Genomic DNA, 17,648 nt, shown 5'->3' on the forward strand with positions numbered 1-17,648 from the left:
AACCCTAGGTTCCCAGCTCTGAGGAACCCTGAACCTGAGGGTGTTCCTGGTTCATGAGAACCAGGCCAAAAGGGTATGACCCTTGCGTTGGGAAAAGCAAAATCTCTGAATTAAGGGCAGTGTGGACGCAGCCACAGCAGCCTCAGAGTGAGGTGGCTATAGCTCAGGGATCCAAGTGTGGGTTCACTGCCCAGGAACGTAAGTGTAAACGGCTTCCTCTAAAGGTTGGAATGAGTTCATGGCCCCACGGGCTTTCACAGCAGGAAACCAGGAAGTGTGGGGACAGTCCTGACCATCTGGGCTGCTGTTGGGAAATGTCCCTTTCCCAGCAGCTCAGCGGCAGAGTCATCCAGGCTCTCAGGCAGAAGCCAAGGCCACTGACTCCACAGCCTGGAACAGGCCCTCCCAGATACCCTTGTGCCGGGCCCTGGTCCCAGGCTCTGAGTCCCTCCTTCTGTATCCTGTCACTTTCATAACAGTAATTTCATAATTCATCATCTTACTTTCATAGCATCCCGGGTTCTCCGGCCTAACCACATGCCAACCACTAGGATAAGGGCACTGGCCAGGAAAGGAAGGGAGGGCTTAGAGGAAATCCTTGCCCACATCATGAAATCACCATCAGCTCTTTACCTGGCATTTGGCCCATGGCCATGACCTTACCCCAGGACACTGGGTGCTACTTACTCAGGGGGTCGGGTGTCGGGCCCCAGGGCCCTCTGCAAGGAGATCCGGTCACTGGCAAAGGCATTGAAACAGTGCTTCTTATAGCCTTCTTCCTTCTCTTGGGTCTCCAGGCTGGTCCACTTGTCCTTCTGAAATGCCTTCCCGTCTGCCCCCGGGCTATTGGGATCCTGCGGTGGCCTTTCCCAGAAGGGCTTCAGTTCAGCTGGGGTATAGAATCCAGGCAGGCAGGACTGGTTGATGGAGATCACGGTCTCTTGGGGCTCAGGGGCCCTGATCTGGAGCTTTGGCATTGAATCTCTTAGGTTGTTCACGGCCCCCAGCATGAGGTCCAGGACGTGGTCCTTCTGGCTCACCAAAGACTTCAGCCACGGTTTCTCTGTGGCCTGCTCCGTGCTGCTAACATCCCTGTGCATGATGAAGAGGAAGAGCACAAAGGCACCGCCCACCACGGCCAGGCGCAGGGGCATGCGGCGCCTGCGGAGAAGACGCATCCTCGGGGGCCGATGGGGACCCCGGCTGGCTCAGCCCCGAGGGCCAGGCCCGGCCCTGGAAATATCTCGATATGTTGTGGTGGCCACACCTTGGGGCCTCAGCCTGAAAAGGGAAGGGATGAGAGAGAGAGAGAGAGAGAGAGAGCAATGAGCCAAGGCGGACGTGTGGAAGGGGCTTGGGGTTTGAATCCAGGCTCTGCGGCTGAACGCTGACACCACCTCAGCCCAGTCACGTCACTTTTCTGTGCCTGACTTTGTTCTCCCCACAGAATGAGGAGGCCAAACTCTGTGTTTCCTTCCTGCTCTAAGAATGTGCCACTCGTGGATCTAGGACACAGAGGCTCTGCATGAAGAGGCTTAATCGACATAACCCCCTTGGGAAACAATGTGAACTTATCAAGCAAAATTGGACATGTACACACCCTCTGACACTGCAATTCTATTCCTAGTTTTACATCCCAGATGACCTCAAGCACACACGGGCCAGGAGGCATGCACAGGAAGGTTTCTAGCGGTGCTGACTCAAACAGCAAAAATGAGAAACAATCCAAAAGTCCATCCACAGAATGAATAAGTATAAAATGCCCACAGCACAGAGTATTCTGCAGCAGAACGAGAGACAAGAGCGAGCTACTTCCACAAGCAGCTACGTGATGTAATTGCTGCGTCCAGACAGCAGGCCGAGAATGACACATACGGTATGAACCCACTCATAGAAAATTCAAACACCTGTAAAAACTAAAAGATATATTGTGTTTGCATACAAACATGAACATGTGGTAAAGCTATAAAGAAAAACGAGGGGAAAAAAAACCCTGAAGGAATAATAAAACCAAAATTTCTGGAGACGGAGGGAAATGTGTGGGAATAGAGGCACACAGTGGACTTCAAGTATTTTTTCTTAAGTGGATGGTGGCTGCTGGTAGAACTGTTATTCTTTACAGCCCTACATGTATTTTATAGGTATTCTTCTCTATCCACTCATATTTAATTTTTTAATGTTTATTTTTGAGAGGGAGAGAGTGAGAGTGTGTGCACACATGTGCAAGATGAGAGGGGCAGAGATAAGGGGACAGAGGATCTGAAGCAGGCTGTCCACGCTGACAGGAGAGAGCCTGATGCGGGGCTTGAAATCACGAACCGCAAGATCATGTCCTGAGCCAAAGTAAGATGCTTAACCGACTGAGCCACCCAGATGCCCTGTAGCTACTCATTTAATTAAAAAACAAACAAACAAACAAAAACCCTGGTGTTTCTATGACAACATCTTCCAGGCAGAGATGGGCTTATATTTTTACCAGCTTCTATCCTGAGGCACATGGTCCCAGGGCTCAGGGGATGAGTGTTGGCCAAACTTTCTATAGGGAACTCTAGATGTTGGTGGCAACAGACCTGGGTACAAATCCCAATTCTGCCTCTTCCAGTTAATAATAGTACCTACCTTCTAGGATTGTTATAAGGAGTAAAGTTCCATGTAACAATTCATGGAAGAAGTTTAGCAGTCTCTGCACACAGAAGGTTCTCAGAAAATGTTAGTTTCTGTTAATAGCATCTGTGTGACCCTTGGAGAAATTCATCTCTCTAAGGCTCGATTTCCTCATCTATAAAGTGGGAGGTAACTAATACCTAACTCACAGGGTCACCGTGAAGATTAAATCAGCGATAATGTAGGTACAACGCTCGGCAGAGTGCCAGGCACATACTAAGCCCTCAATAAATTATGTCTATTGTTATAATTAATAAATCCCTGCTCAGCTTCCCAGCACTTATCCTTGAGTATCTGGTCCTTGGCCAAGGCCACACTCATTACCCGTAGCACATCTTGTTGAAAAGTAATTCCAGTTGAACTACTGAATGCTGTTATTTAAACACACAAGCTTCTTCCTGCCTGTGGAGAAAAGCCTGGTGTCTGGAGTCACTGATATCTGTGGAATTTGGGTCCACCATGATCTCCAGAGGGAACAGGGCTACACAGGTGGTTTCCTTTTATAACGCCAGATTCGACGGCATCACCAAGAGTCAAATAAAACAGAATCGCTCTGAGCAACTGTTTTGTATCAGGAGTTGTCTAGGAGACAGGAGGGGAAATTGGCAAATCCCGCCAACATTGATTGAATACCAGACTCTGCCAGATGGGGGTGGTGGTGAGAAGTGGGAGCTGATGTACTGAAATCAGAATATGCAGATTAGGACCTGCAGAATAGGGTGCACAGGCCACCCACAGGGCGCCTGCAGGTTAGCTCCCTCGGCATCTGAAGTCCCACTTTGGGGAAGTGAAACCCATGGGGTTATTCTGATTGAAGGCCCAGTTTCAACACACCCACACAAAGGAAGCAGAGGCACAAGATTTATTATTACTTACAGATCCCAGAAGCGAGGGGGCGCAAGGAGCCAGGGGAAGGGCTGTCCTCTGTCTGAGGTCACCAGCAAGCAGGACACAGAGAGAGTTAGCTAGCGTCTACTTAAAAGGCGACTGGGGCAGAGGTCACTACCTTTTCTCAGGCTTAACTCTAAGTAGTTATTTTTTTTTTTTAACGTTTATTTTCGAGAGAGAGAGTGCAAGCGGGGAGAGGCAGACAGAAGGGGACAGAGGATCCCAACTGGGCTCTACGCTGACAGCAGAAAGCCCCATGCGGGGCTCATACCCACAAACGGTGAGATCATGACCTGTGCTGAAGTCAGACGCCCAACCAACTGAGCCATCCAGGCGCCTAAGTGGTTATTTTCTTTTCTTTTGAGAGACAGAGACAGAGAGCTAGCGGGGGAGGGGCAGAGAGAGAAGGAGACACAGAATCTGAAGCAGGCTCCAGGCTCTGAGCTGTCAGCACAGAGCCCAACGCGGGGCTTGAACTCACAGACTGTGAGATCATGACCTGAGCCAAAGTAGGACGCTTAACCAACTGAGCCACCCAGGCATTCCCTAAGTGGTTACTTTAAAAGGTGCCCTGCTAAAAGCAAAGTGGGAACTTTTGGCAGGCATCCTAAACTCAAGTCCTTATCTAAATGTCCAGACTCTGGATGTGAGTAGGGTTATCCTACTGTACAATGCCGAGGCAGCGACTCAGAAGAACAAAGCCTTCTTTCTCAAAAGTTGTTTTTCGCATCACAATGGGAGAGATGGAGATGCGCAAGTCCAGCCATCAAGGAGCGTACAGTCAATTGGGGAAGTCAGATTTTTTTTTTTTAAATTGAAGTCTACCTGAGAAGTCATGTTTTCAATGGAGCTCACCCCATGAGACAGGCACCCTTGGTGCCCAGGGAGGGAGGATGCAGGAAACCCAGCAAGGGGGCGGAAGGTGACAGCTGTGAAGAGGTCCCACAGGGGAGGAGTTTGGCCTGAGCCCTGTCCCACAAGAAGGAGCCAGCCAGGCCAGGTGAGTATACTTCAGGCCGAGGGAGCAGCACAAACTATGGCCTAGAGGTGGGAGATCTTACTGCCAAGCAGAGAGCCTCCAGTGGTTTGGTGTGGTGGGAGCATGAAAATAGCTGAGGATGGGCCTGGAGAGGTGGCTACAAGTAGGTCATCACGCCAAGGAGTCTGCCCTTGACCTCAGGTATGGGAGCCACAAAAGATTAGCCAGGGCCCAGCATTACAGGAAAACCGTATGACAGCTGGTGGAGGGTGTCTAAGAGATGGATCCGATTGGCAGCTGGACGGCCAACAGAGAGGGGCTCTGGTGGGGGTGAGGGTCTGACCCAAGACAGCAGCAGCGTGGGTGAGGAGGGAGGGCCTGGTGCTTGGATGATGGGATGCGACAACTCGCCCCAGTTGGGACATGGAGGGGTACAGAGCGGTACAAATCTCCCCAAGGGATTTTGAAGTCTAGTTGGAGAAGAAGAATTGCTAGCACTGGGTCCAGGGAGCACCTGTCCAGGGAAGAGAGGGGAGCAGGAAAAAAGAGCTTTCCCTGAGCACCCTTCCGCACTTTGAGCTCTGACTACATTATCTCTTCAAAAATCAATAAAATGAAAACTTAATAACAACAACATGGACAGTGAGTGCTAAGTTGGAAGAGAAAGATCTCTCGAAGAAGGCCTCAAGGAGGGAATGGGGGTTCAGTACAGGGGCAGGTTTTTGCCCTAGACGTTGAGCCATGCTGGGCCAGCACGGGTGGAGCTAGACCCCTCCTCAATTCTGGAACTGCCCCGGCGAAACACAAACAAGAGGGCCTGTAAACAGGGAGGTGTTTGCCATGACAGCGTTGACCCATCCCGCAGGCTGCATCTTCCCTGATATTTCCATGTACCTCCCCACTCCAGCAAGAAAGAGGGAGCACAGTTAGAAACAAAGGCTTGGTGACAGCTTGGTTACCAGCTGCAGCCAAGTGCTCAAGACTCACCTCCTCCAGGAAGGCCACCCTGACTGATCACTCAGAATCGCCTAGGTCACTCCAATTCCCTTGTCCTCGCATTGCCTCGTGGTCCTTTGCAGTGGGGTTCACCTCTGCTCCTTTTATTTCCCCTGAAGAAAGAGACCTAGGGTTACACTGAGTCCTTCCTGGGCAGCTGCTGTCTCAATCCAGTCTGCGTGTCTAAGCCTTGCTCTCCAAAGTTTGCAGTTCCTCAAGGTACTAACCACATCCTGAAATGAAACGAGACACCTGTGATTAGCTGTGGCGGGAAGGGACTAGGTCTCTAGATTGTTTGCTCAGCATGTGGGCAATAGGAAAGAGTCCCTTAAAAGAGACTCACACTCGGATAGAAGCCAGATTCCCAGAAGTGTGGCGAGCAGGACTGGGAGCCAGCCCTCCACCAGCCTGGTGAAGTGGTCCCTATTGTATGTAGTACTTGGTCAAGTTCAGGGCTTCCCAGGATCCTCACCCCAGCGTCTCCTGTAGCTCCCTCACCTTCGGGCTCCCAGGCCTAACCTACAGGACCGCTGGGCGAGCGCGCCCTTGCCCTCATCCACTCATTCCCCTCCTGCTACTGTTGAGTGTTTGCTCCCAGCTCTTTTTCCTCCAGCTACCCTTGGGATTGCCACACACAGAACCACCTTGGTTTCAGTACCGAGAGGACGCTGGAAATCCTCTTCTTCCAGGAAGCTCTCCTAGACTGAACAAATGCAACCTGCTTCCCTGGCCCCACCAGCCAGAGCATGAACTCACCTTTTCTCACTGGCATAAGGTTTTACCCACCCCAGTGCATGTCTAAGCACGGATGACAACCCATCATAGGATTGTGGGACACATTTCAGGTGGTGCAAAAACATTCTTGGAATGACCAGAATAAAACAGAACAAAAAAAGAAAATCCCAAAGTGCCTCACATGCCGTATGGGTGAGTATCGTTTTGTTAAAACTTCATGTCAGTTATTATATACACAGACACACAGCATAGCGGATGTGTTAGCAGTGTTAAGCTTTAACAACTTCAGAAGGGTAAATACTACATCATTTGAAAGTTTTACTGAAATTTCTTTTACCTGATTTTTATGAATTTTGAATAACAAATTTTTATTTTCATGCTGCTCTCCACTCGCTGGAGATGATAAACATACCCTGACACAAAGTTAAAATGAAAAATGTGTTATTTAAAATTCATAAAACTTAAAGGTTAAAGAAATTTAAATGATTACATTTTAAATGAGGCTTTTTCTAGGGGCACCTGGGTGGCTCAGTCGGTTAAGCATCTGACTTTGGCTCAGGTCATGATCTCACAATCGGTGAGTTCGAGACCCGCGTCCCGCTCTGTGCTGGCAGCTAGCTCAGAGGCTGGAGCCTGTTTCGGATTCTGTGTCTCCCTCTCTCTCTGACCCTCCCCTGCTCACGCTGTCTCTCTCTTTCAGAAATAAATAAAACATTAAAAGAAGAAAAAAAGAAAATAATATTTAAAAAATAAATAAGTAAACTTAAAAAAATAATCAAATGCCTTTCTTATTTTGGCTCAGTCCTGGAGGTCTGACAGCCAGTGCTGCAGGAGTCTGTCCCCTCCCACCTCTGTGAACTCCTGGGCCAGACAGGTTGTTTTCACCTTTGTTCTCACTTGCAAAGTCTAGCACATGGTGTTTTATGGAGTACATATTCCATAAACTCTTGTTAAATGAGATGAAGCCTGAGGGGTTAAAGGGACCTGCTCAAAGCTACGAGGATAAGCACTGGCCTCACTGACCAGTAGTTTGAATGCATTTATGACAGCCAGCAGGTGAGTTACAGGACACTCTGTTGGCACACATCCGCGTGCCACTTTGACTAGGTCTGTCTGCGAGCCCAGCACCCTCATTTTACAGGAGAGGCCAGAGTGGCTAGGTGACTTCTCCAGTATCACACAGCTTGTGGCTCCCGGGAGCCAATGCCAGTCTCCCAGCTCCCAGGCCACGGCTCCATCCCCACACTCTTACCTCCCTGTTGCAGGGGGAACTAGGGACTGGGCTAGGCTACGGTGATCCTGGGGCCAGGCTGTTTTCCTGAGCCTCCCTGCCGCCCACCGCTTCCCTCTCACACCACCCGGCCCGCCTCTCCCCTCCCCTCTCCCCTCCCCTCTTCGGCACGTGCCCTCCCCCCAGATCCTACCCAGGACTACAGATGCTTTCAAGATGCCAAAATTATAAGTCCCAGGCAAAGTCTCAGCTTTGTGTGAAAATCAGCGTCAGCCACCCAGAACACGCCCTTGCTGGCTAGGTGGCCGTTTTTGTATCAAAGTTTCTTTCTGTTTATCAGCAAAGCCGCTCACCTCCGGGAGACGTGGCAGCCAGGAAGTAGGCAGTCCAACACCCCCACGGGGATGTTTGCTCAAGTTACTCACACTACGGCTCAGTTACAGGTTCTTCGACAAGTGCCCACTGTCGCCATTCTCACCGAGGGCACAGGTGTGTGGAGCTAGACATCTCGCTGGGGAGGGGACGGGTCAATTTCAAGCTACCGGCCAGGGGGGAGAGGACCGAGAGGCCGTTTGGGGCCGGACGATTCTTTCTTGCCACCAGCACTTCCCGCCATCAAATGCGGAGCTCATTTCACTTCCTCTGTTCTCATGAGTAGCAAATTCTCTCCTCCTCCACCCCCCCTCCCCGACCCTTCTGATTACAGAATGCTGGGAGATTTTCACTTTCCCCATAATTACACCTTCAGGACATTGCAGGTTTTCCTCAAGACTCAAGCTGCAGTCCTGTGGCTTATTTTCCCAGAAAGATGCACCGAAAGTTATTTCTGTAGCTAGTCTATCAAGTTTTTTTTCCCCATGGTGTCTAGGTTCATTTTATGTTTGCATAACATTTTAAGCTGAAGTTACCCAAACACAGATATTCCATTGAAAAACCTGAAGTTTCCCAAACACGGATATTCCATTGAAAAACCCAACCCAAATTGGCTCACAAGGCATACTTGGAACCGTGCTTGGCATATCATAGGTGCCTGGCAAATGTTCGTTCATTTACGCCAAGGCTGTAAAAGCCACGGAAAGTCAAAATATGTGACCACAGTTGAGCAGCTCACAGGTTTTTCGCTGGAGGACCTCCAGGCCCATCAGGTGGGGGCAGGGATGTGCAAGCGTTCTCACAGTGAGCCTGGAGGCTGCAGGCTCCTCCGAGGGGTGGGGGGGAAGGGAGGATGGAAGCAGGAATGGGGGGAGGGGGGAACGGAGGATGGAAGGGGGAGGGGGGAGGGGTTAACCGGACTAGTACTCCAGAGAGCTTGGGCTGGTCCCCAGATTTGAGGAGGGGGTAAAGCGAGAGAGCAGCACAGTCTTTCCTTCTCTCCTCTCCGCACACTCTGCTCCTGCCTGTAGGATTGCTGTCGGCGCCACCAAATGCACACACACCACACCCTGAACTCGGGGTCTGTGCCCTGCCCCCCTCAGTTGGCCAGCCTTCCCAATCTCCCCATTGTGGCCAGGAGCACGGAAGTCTTTGAAACAGCCCCTGCCCCTGCCCCACTCCCAGGCAGGTACAATGGCTCTCAGCGCTTTCTCAAAGTCAGGGTCACTCCACACCCACTCCCGGGTCCTGCTGATTCATTCCCTGCCTCCTGGGTCCTCCTCTTCCTCTCACTCAGAACTGTCATCCGAGACTGCGTCCTTATCTCCCAACATCTGGAGGATCAGCAGAAGCTGCTGGCCCACCTCCTTTGCCTCAGGCCTCTCTCACTTTTACAATCTGAACAGCTGTATTCTTATTCCTTTAATGACATTTGGTTGTAGCGGGGAAAGGGGGTTGGCTTTCTGCTTGTCACTCACCCTCACTGGCTTACCTTTTCCTCCTCACAGCCTTTCCCTTATATTCTCTCTCTCTCTCTCTCTCTCTCTCTCTCTTTTTTAATGCTTATTTATTTTTGAGAGAGAGAGAGAAACAGAGTGTGAGCAGGGGAGGGGCAGAGAGAAGAGGGAGACACAGAATCCGAAGCGGCTCCAGGCTCTGAGCTGTCAGCACACAGCCCAACCTGGGACTTGAACCCACAAGCCGTGATCATGACCTAAGCCTACATCTAAATGACTGAGCCACCCAGGCGCCCCTCCCTTATACTCTTGCTAAACAAACTGTGTTCTGTTCTCTTTGAAATTCTTCCCCAGGCTCCCCTCCTTCGAGAAGCCTTAGACCAAGGTGCATCTTATCGCTCTCAGGATCCTGATGCATTTGTTTCTAAGTTTCACTGCCCATGCTTCCCCTCATGGGACTTCCCCACTAGATTTTGTGAGAGGAAGAGCCAGACAGGCCTTGACTCAGGTTACCTACAACCTGTTTGCTTTCTCCTTCCCAGGCCTTCAGTCTCCTGGTCCCCAGTCTTCTGCCTCCAGAACGCTTTTCCCCCCGGACCAACCCACCTAGCCTTCTAAGGCCCAAAGCATCCGACAGCCCTGAGGAATTTGGTTGTGCTAGTCCACCGCCTTGCTCTGTCTGTCCTTTGTTCTCTCTTATAGGTAGAGCGGAGGGTGAGGATTGCGTTTCTTCCTCCTTCAAATCTCTCTAGGGCTCAGGACCAGGCTGCAAAGGGTGTAGGAGAATAATGTGACCCCGCAGGGCTCTCAGGTGCCACAAAAGAGTCTTCTGACAGTCCTTTTTCTCCCCAGACTGAACCCAACCTTGTTCACTGTGCAAGCCTTTGACACAGCACAATTACAGCATTGAGCACAACACAGAGACAGGCACTGCCCTGCACTTGACCTCTCATTTATTCAAACCCTCACTCCCATTCCCACTGAATGAGAATGGACATTTTGGGCTTTCTCAGAGTGGGACAGAGGGCCGTATGAAGAGCCAAGTTCACCCAAGTCTTTGGCACGGCTGTTCACTGGGTCCCTCTGGTATATAGACACCCTCTCTGATCCTCGCTTCACTTCCAGAGCTGGCAAGGTTTGCATGAGCCAGAGGAGGAGGAGGGCAATACCACCACCATTTTTAATATCGCCACTTACCCCATCAAATTAGGTGACAGTTATCTTTTCCATTTTACACAGAAGGAAACTGAAGCACAGGGAGGTTGCTTAACTTGACCAAGGTCACATAGCAAGGAGGGAGCAGAGGGAGAATTTGCACTCCGTCTCACGTCTCCAAAGCCCACTGGTCTTAACCATGACACCGCACTGCCTCCTATTTGGCTGGTGCTTGGAGCTTCGCCAAAGCCCTTTCGAATACACCTTCACATTAGCTCCCCACCCAGGGAGTGTTTATGTGACTTGGCCAAGGTTAGACAGCTAAATTAGAGATAGAACTGAGTCAGCTGCCTGGATCCATGAGACCTACTGCCCCCCTGAGTTGGAGACCCCTGGTCCTAGGTTAGCTGCCCCTCCTATTCCTGACTTCAGATCTAGGCAATGGCTGCCTGGACTAAGCCTATGGTCATATCTCCTGGCCATTAATCTCCCAGCTAAGCCTGGGCTAAGATGTTTCTTTCTCTTTTTTTAAAATGTTTTATTTATTTCTGAGAGAGAGAGAGAAAGAGAGAGAGGCAGCGTGAGCAGGGGAGGGTCAGAGAGAGAGGGAGATACAGAGTCTGAAGCAGGCTCCAGGCTCTGAGCTGGCTGTCAGCACAGAGCCCGATGCGGGGCTTGAACCCACGAACCGTGAGATCATGTCGGACGCTTAACGACTGAGCCACCCAGGAGCTCCTGGGCTACGATGTTTCTGATCTCAGAGGGCCTCCAGCATGCATCCGTGCTCCCCCTGCCCCCACTCTGCTGTGATGCTCTTCCAGGCTGCTGTCCTGACAACTGTGAGCCTGTGATGACCAAGGAAGATGCCGTCTCGGGCAGCCCGGTACCCTTCATGCTTCTACCGGCTCCGGACTGCCCTTCTCTTGGACAGACCTGTCCTTTCTGTCCTGAGACCCCTGAAAGTCGTCTTCCCTTGTTCCCTCTGTGTGTCTACATACGTGGTACTGTTGAAGAACGGGAGCTAGGAAAGTAGCTGCAAGGATACTGGCGTCTGCAGTTTAATTTGAACCAAAGTATATTTCAAACCCCTCACCTTACCTTGTATTATTCATCTCATGAATTTGCCTGTCTCATCCTTTCTACCCTTCCTAGGAGGGGTAGGGATGAAGCTCAGGTGTTGGAGAGGTGAATAGGGCCTGCGGGCCACACACACATCTTTGGTAAAATGAGCAGAAGCCCCAGGGTCTTTGGTGTGTCCCGAGTTGCTGACCTCATCCACTGCCTGTGAACTGCATTTGTGGTCTGGAGGGGCAGCCTTAAAACCTTTCCTGGGACTGCCCCAATGGGGTGCTAGCCAGTGGAGGGGGTCTGTTTTAGGCTTTGCTGGCAAAATGATCCCCCCCTTCCCCCATACACACAGGACAGCCCCTTCCTACCCTCTGCAGAAATCAGGGTCTGGGGTGACTAGCTTTGGGGGCAAGTAACAGACTGTTTCTCCTTTAAGCTAGCCTGGGGCTTGTCGGAACAAATGACGGAGAAATAGGGAAGTTGGGGACCGTCACAGTCATGAACACCCATCAGACTCCCTTCCCATAAAAACCGCACAGCTCCCACTCCCGAAAGGCCCAAGGCTCCAGAGAGAGGGCATCTGAGACCCCACCTCTATTCAGGAGCAACGTGGCGCGGCCAGGAGGATGTCCCTCTTGAGAGATGTTCATAAGGGGAGCACGTGGGGTGGCCCAATCTGTGAAGAAGGGGAACGGAAAGAATGAGGGGACACGGGTGGGTAAAGGGGGAAGGGCTGGGGAAGCCTGGAGGGGCTGCTATGGCTTGTCCCTCTCCCACCCCACCCTTCAAGTCCCCAAGGTCTGAGCTTTTCATTCATCTTTTAAGTAAGGCGCAGAGGTGGAGGGGCTGGGGGGGGGGGGTCCTACTGAGGGAGGAGCTAGAGGCCGGCACAACCGACGAAGGGGTTTGGCCCAACCCCTTCATTTCACTACTGGGGGTGGTGAGGAGGAAGTGGCGGAGGAGAAGGTCGGAGGAGGAGGGAGGTGGGGAGCAAGGACCTGGCAGAAGCGAGTTCGACTGGGGGAAAGTCCCGAGAAGCGGGAGAGCTCGGAGTTCCAGGCCCGGGGGATGGGGAGGGGGGTCTGTCGCGAGGGCCTGCGAGGGTCGCCGGCCGCTCCTGCCACTTACCTGTCGCGCGGAGGCAGAGCCGCAGCCGTTCGGCGAAGTGGCTCGCGGGTTTCCCGACGGGACGTCCTGGAGGGCGGGGCCGGGGCGGGCCCTGCACGGCCGCTGGGGCGCGCACTTCCCGCCGCTCCCGGGCGAGGGGCAGGCGGCCAACCGCAGGGCCCCGAGTCCTGCCGCGGGCGGCCGGGAGGCGGGCGGCCTGCCGGGGCGCGCCCCCTGCCCCAGGCATCGCTCGCCCCGCCGCTGCTAGGAGCCCGGCTTCTCCAGCTTCTCCCGCTCTCAGCCCACCCAGGGGCACAGTCCCGCGGCCAGGCTCTCGGCGCCGAGAGGGATCGGAGGGTCCTAGTCGCTCCAAAGACGACCGGCGCCCGCGGCGCGGAGCAGCGTGCGCAGGGAACCGCAACGTGCGGCGCGCCGGCTCACAGCGCCCAGAGGCGGGAGGCGGCCGCGCGGTGAGGAGCCCCGGGGCTCCGTCCCAGGTTTGCTTCTCATTGGCCGGGTGGTCTCGGGCAGATGACTCCTCCCCGCCATCCCGGGACGACTGCAGGTGTTAACTGTGTGCCAAGACCAAGGCTAAGGGCTTCTGGCGCCACGTCTCAAGTCAACCCCGATCCCCGCGAGCACGAAGGTTATTAGCCAGAATGTACACGGGTCGCGGCTGATCCCACAGCCAGAGGGCTCGCTGCTCTAACTGTGGTTTCCGGACCTGCGGCATCAGCATCATCTGATAGTTTGTTAAAAACATAGATTGTCAAGTCCCGCCCCAGACCTAAATAATACGAGACGCTGGGGGATGGGGCCCGGCAATCTGCGTTTTAAAAAGACAGCCAGGTAGTTTGGGTGCAGGCTCAACTTTGAGAACCATTGAGCAAGTAGTGGCAGGGCTAGAATTAGAATCCAGTTCCGAAGCCCATGCTCTGCATCCCCCTGCTGCCCACCGGTTCTCTCCAGCTCTTCGGTCCTGTGATATCATCTTTTGGGTCCTTTATCTCAGTGATAGACAAGTAAGGTGGGTGACCACAAATAGCTGGTCATTTGGTAATTTTCTATGGTAGAAACTTGGACCACTAATTCTGGTTTTCATTTTGTTTGAGTGGTTTTTTTTTTTAATGTTTATTTACTTTTGAGAATGAGAGAGACAGAGTGTAAGCAGGGGAAGGGCAGAGAGAGGGAGACACGGAATCTGAAGCAGGCTCCTGGTTCCAAGCTGTCAGCACAGAGCCTGATGCGGGGCTGGAACCCATGCACATGGAGATCAGGATCTGAGCGGAAGTCGGACGCCCAATCAACTGAGCCACCCAGGCGCCCCTGGTTTGAGTGTTTCAATGCATTTGTGTTTCTAAGTCTGTAAGACCTGGGAGCCAGCGTGTACACGGGTGGGTAAATCGGAGCAAGAAGACTGCTCTCACTTGAACTGGGAAGGGCAGGGGAGCCTCTTGGGGATCCACAGTCCACCTAAGGGAAGTAATCTTATTTTCTAACCTGGGACCCCGAGGAAGACTTGAGTTATTCAGAAGGAGGCCAGAAGTTTTTGGGTGGTGGAGTCTGGAGAGATGAAGCCAGTGGAGCCTGGAGAAGACCATGAAGGATGGGCTTCCCCAAAGGAGGTGAAAAAGGAGGCACCCATTCACTCTCAGCATGGTCCCCCCTCTCCTAACTCCAGCCCCTCCCACCCCCAGCTGCTTTCCCATTAGACTCTGGGGTGTAAACTTCTGAAGACACATCTACAGAGTTTACTTTGATCATCCATGTTAGCTCCTTTACAAGAGCTTCAGGGCTCTAACTCCCACCGCTCCAGCTGCTACCATTCCTGTCACTTGCCTTATCTGACAGCTGTCTTACTCAGACTAAGGGCGTCTCCTATAAGACACTGTGGGCTGCTGCCCCTCGTTTGTGCTTTCTGCGGGCTAGACATTCCTGTACCATCCGACCCTTCTGTCTTTGGTGTTCCCCAACTCTGCTCTGGGACCCTTGGGGTTGTGGGATCCTGGCTGGCCCTCGGACCTTAGTCAGGACCCTGAGGGCTATGGGCTTGGCTGGACTCCCAGCCTCCGTTCTTCCCCAGGTCATGGCAGAGTCCCGACCACTAACCCTAACCCGGAGTTCCCAAGAGGGTGGTGTCTGGCTTCTCAAGGAAGCCTCATCGGTCTGCGTTGTGTGCTGCACTTTCCGGAAGCAAATTACTCATCCCATTTTACTTCAGCTGACTCAAATTTCAGACATGACTTGGAGCCCTTAGAATAATTAGCTGCCTAATTTGGAGGTGCATGTAGTCTGCAGGATGTGTGACCCACCCCTGATGTGTCATACACGGGGCTATTCTCTCCTAGCTGGAAGGAAGGTCCGGAGGTGAGCCACTGCAGAATGGTGACTGTGACCTCAGCCAGCCATCGGTAGCAGCCACTTAAGAAAACCGTTTTCTTTTTTCTCTTTTTAAAGTGTTTATTTATTTTGAGAGAGAGAGAGAGAGAGAGAGAGCACGAGCAGGGGAGGGGCAGAGAGAGGAGGAGACAGAGAATCCCAAGCAGGCTCCACACTGTCAGCACAGAGTCCGACGCGGGGCTCCAGCTTACAACTGTGAGATCACGACCTGAGTCAAAATCAGGAGTAGGACGCTTAACCAGCCGAGCCACCCACGCGTCCCAAGGAAACAAGTTTTCTTTAATTGAAAAAGTTATACAGGCATGTGGTTAAACATTTTTTTCATGCACTATAAAAAGGTCTATGGTGGAGGTTACATTTTCTCCGTCCTTAGACCTTGAGTCCTCTCCAGAAATCACCTCTGCATATTCATGCCCAAAACTCTTCCCATCAGTAAGCTCTTTTATAGAACAGGTCCAAATTCCTTGCTCTTCAAGAAGTCCTGGGAATTTCATTATTTTCTCACAGTCTTGCTTTTATTTCTTGGTCATTTTAGATTCCGTTTCTGGGTGTTCTGAGTTTTGCTTTTTATATCAGCGTGCTTTACGGGGTTTCCCCCCAGAAGGCAGGAAGTGTGGTGGAGAGCAGATCTGTTGAAGCAAGTGAGACAAAGGGCAGCTGACATCAGCTCTGGCCCATATCAGGTGTCTTCCTTCCACGTGTAGTGCCTGGCGAGGGGGAGACCCACCTCTAGATGGGGCAGAATAACAGAGCTTTGCCCATTAGGGCAGATGCTGGCTGCACTACGCAGGCAAGGGTTACAGAGGAAGCTGCCATGCATTTGCCAGGCAGGTGGAGGTGGGGGGAAAGATGGCCTGCTTGAGAGCCTGCCCACCCTAGCTATCGCCACCCCCCACCCTAGCTCCCGCAGGTGGCTAACAGAAGGAACTGAACGTCTTTATGTCTCAGTGTCTTGTCTGGAAAGGGGTTAATGATGCCTAACATTGCTGTAAAGCTTGAGCAGATAACTGATGTGAAAGTGTGATAATTTGGTTCTTCTATTACATCTGTTTATCTTCTCTCCCCACATTCCCCCTTCCTCCTTCTCATCTCATTTCCATGCCCCAAAGAGAAACACTCAAGGCAAAAACTGTTTTAGAAACCCAAGCAGAGCTGTCCCAAGTTCTGCCACGATCCCTCTTGCTGTATAGTTCACTCACCTCTAGGTACCTCGATTTCCTTACCTGTAAAATGGGTATAGATACCATTTTTATTATTGAGTTGTTAGATTAAATAAGTAAAATCTTTAATCCAATGCCTAGTACATAATAAGCACTCAATAAATATTAGAATATTAGCCATTACCATTAGCTGTTTTCATTTTTCCCATTCTACAGTTAGCAAAATGATGTTGAAGCCCACTGTGTTGCACCCTGTGTCCCAGCCACCACATGCCAGCTCTGTATTGGATAGGACACACTGATATAAAGACAAATAACCCCATCTCTCTGTTCAGGACACTGACAGTATGTACAACTGTACACAAACCATTTTACGGAGCAGCTTTATAAAAAATAAGCTTTGTTAGTGGGACGGGAAAAAAATGTAAAAAGGATGATGACTGGGGCAGAGCCAGGACTAGAGTAAGGTGAGCGAGGTATTTGCCTTAGGTGCAAAATTGAAAGGGACATCGAAAACCTCAGTTAATCAACTAATATTGAATGTGGTATCTTCATACGCCCAAATTAATGCAAAAAATCAACCTTGAACAAAGTATCAACAATGGTCTTTTAAAATGTTAGAAATTTTATATTTTTTATTTGTTATGTTTATTTATTTTAAGAGAGAGAGAGAGAGAGAACAAGTGGGAGAGGGGCAGAGAGCGAGAGGGAAAGAGAGAATCCCAAGCACTGTCAGTGTGGAGCCCAGTGTGGGGCTCAAACTCATGAACCGTGAGATCATGACCTGAGCCGATGTCAGACACTTAACCGACTGAGCCACCCAGGTGCCCCTGGAAATTTTTTATAATTATGTATTCTTTAAAAAATGTTTTTAATGTTTATTTTAATTCTTAAAAAATTTTTAATACTTTATTTATTTCTGAGAGAAGATAGACAGCATGTGCAGGGGAGGGTCAGAGAGAGAGGGAGACACAGAATCTGAAACAGGCTCCAGGCTCTGAGCTGTCAGCACAGAGATGGACGTGGGGCTCGAACCCATGAACCGTGAGATCATGATCTGAGCCCAACCGACTGAGCCACCCAGGTGCCCCAGGAAATTTTTTATAATTATGTATTCTTTTAAAAAAATTTTTAATGTTTATTTTAATTTTTAGAGAGACAAAGCCTGAGCGGGGGAGGGACAGAGAGAGGGAGAGACAGAATCTGAAGCTCTGATCTGAAGCTAGCTGTCAGCACAGAGCCCGATGCGGGCCTCGAATCCATAAACCATGAGATCATGATCTGAGCCGAAGTCAGATGCTTAATGGACTGAGCCACCCAGGCGCCCCTAATTATGTATTCTTGTTAAGCACCAGCTTAATATTGCAGAAAATTTCCAGTCATCTTTCAACAACTCATTCTTCCCTCTATCACCCAAACTCTTAGTAAAGAGCTCT

General features: G+C 51.2%; 1 protein-coding gene across 6 annotated transcripts in view; it reads right to left on the reverse strand.

Moving 5' to 3' along the window:
• GALNT6 (polypeptide N-acetylgalactosaminyltransferase 6) overlaps positions 1 to 12,757 on the reverse strand; it is a 36,863-nt gene extending 24,106 nt beyond the window's left edge. The window contains exons 1-5 of one of the 6 annotated variants that reach the window (XM_039241469.1): positions 12,674 to 12,757; positions 12,138 to 12,221; positions 5,755 to 5,760; positions 5,519 to 5,640; positions 688 to 1,281 (exon numbers count right to left, since the gene is read on the reverse strand). In XM_039241469.1, coding sequence (XP_039097400.1) covers positions 688 to 1,178 — 491 coding nt within the window. In that variant the 5' untranslated portion in view covers positions 1,179 to 1,281; positions 5,519 to 5,640; positions 5,755 to 5,760; positions 12,138 to 12,221; positions 12,674 to 12,757. Of the gene's footprint in view, positions 1 to 687; positions 1,282 to 5,518; positions 5,761 to 7,846; positions 8,095 to 12,137; positions 12,222 to 12,673 lie in introns of those variants that run through there. The other 5 variants (XM_039241468.1, XM_039241471.1, XM_039241474.1 and 2 more) reach the window with 5 other exon arrangements.
• Between the last annotated feature and the right edge of the window lie 4,891 nt (positions 12,758 to 17,648).

Source organism: Hyaena hyaena, unplaced genomic scaffold, assembly GCF_003009895.1.
Source record: "Hyaena hyaena isolate Hyena2069 unplaced genomic scaffold, ASM300989v1 scaffold_192, whole genome shotgun sequence".
Lineage (NCBI taxonomy): Eukaryota > Metazoa > Chordata > Mammalia > Carnivora > Hyaenidae > Hyaena > Hyaena hyaena.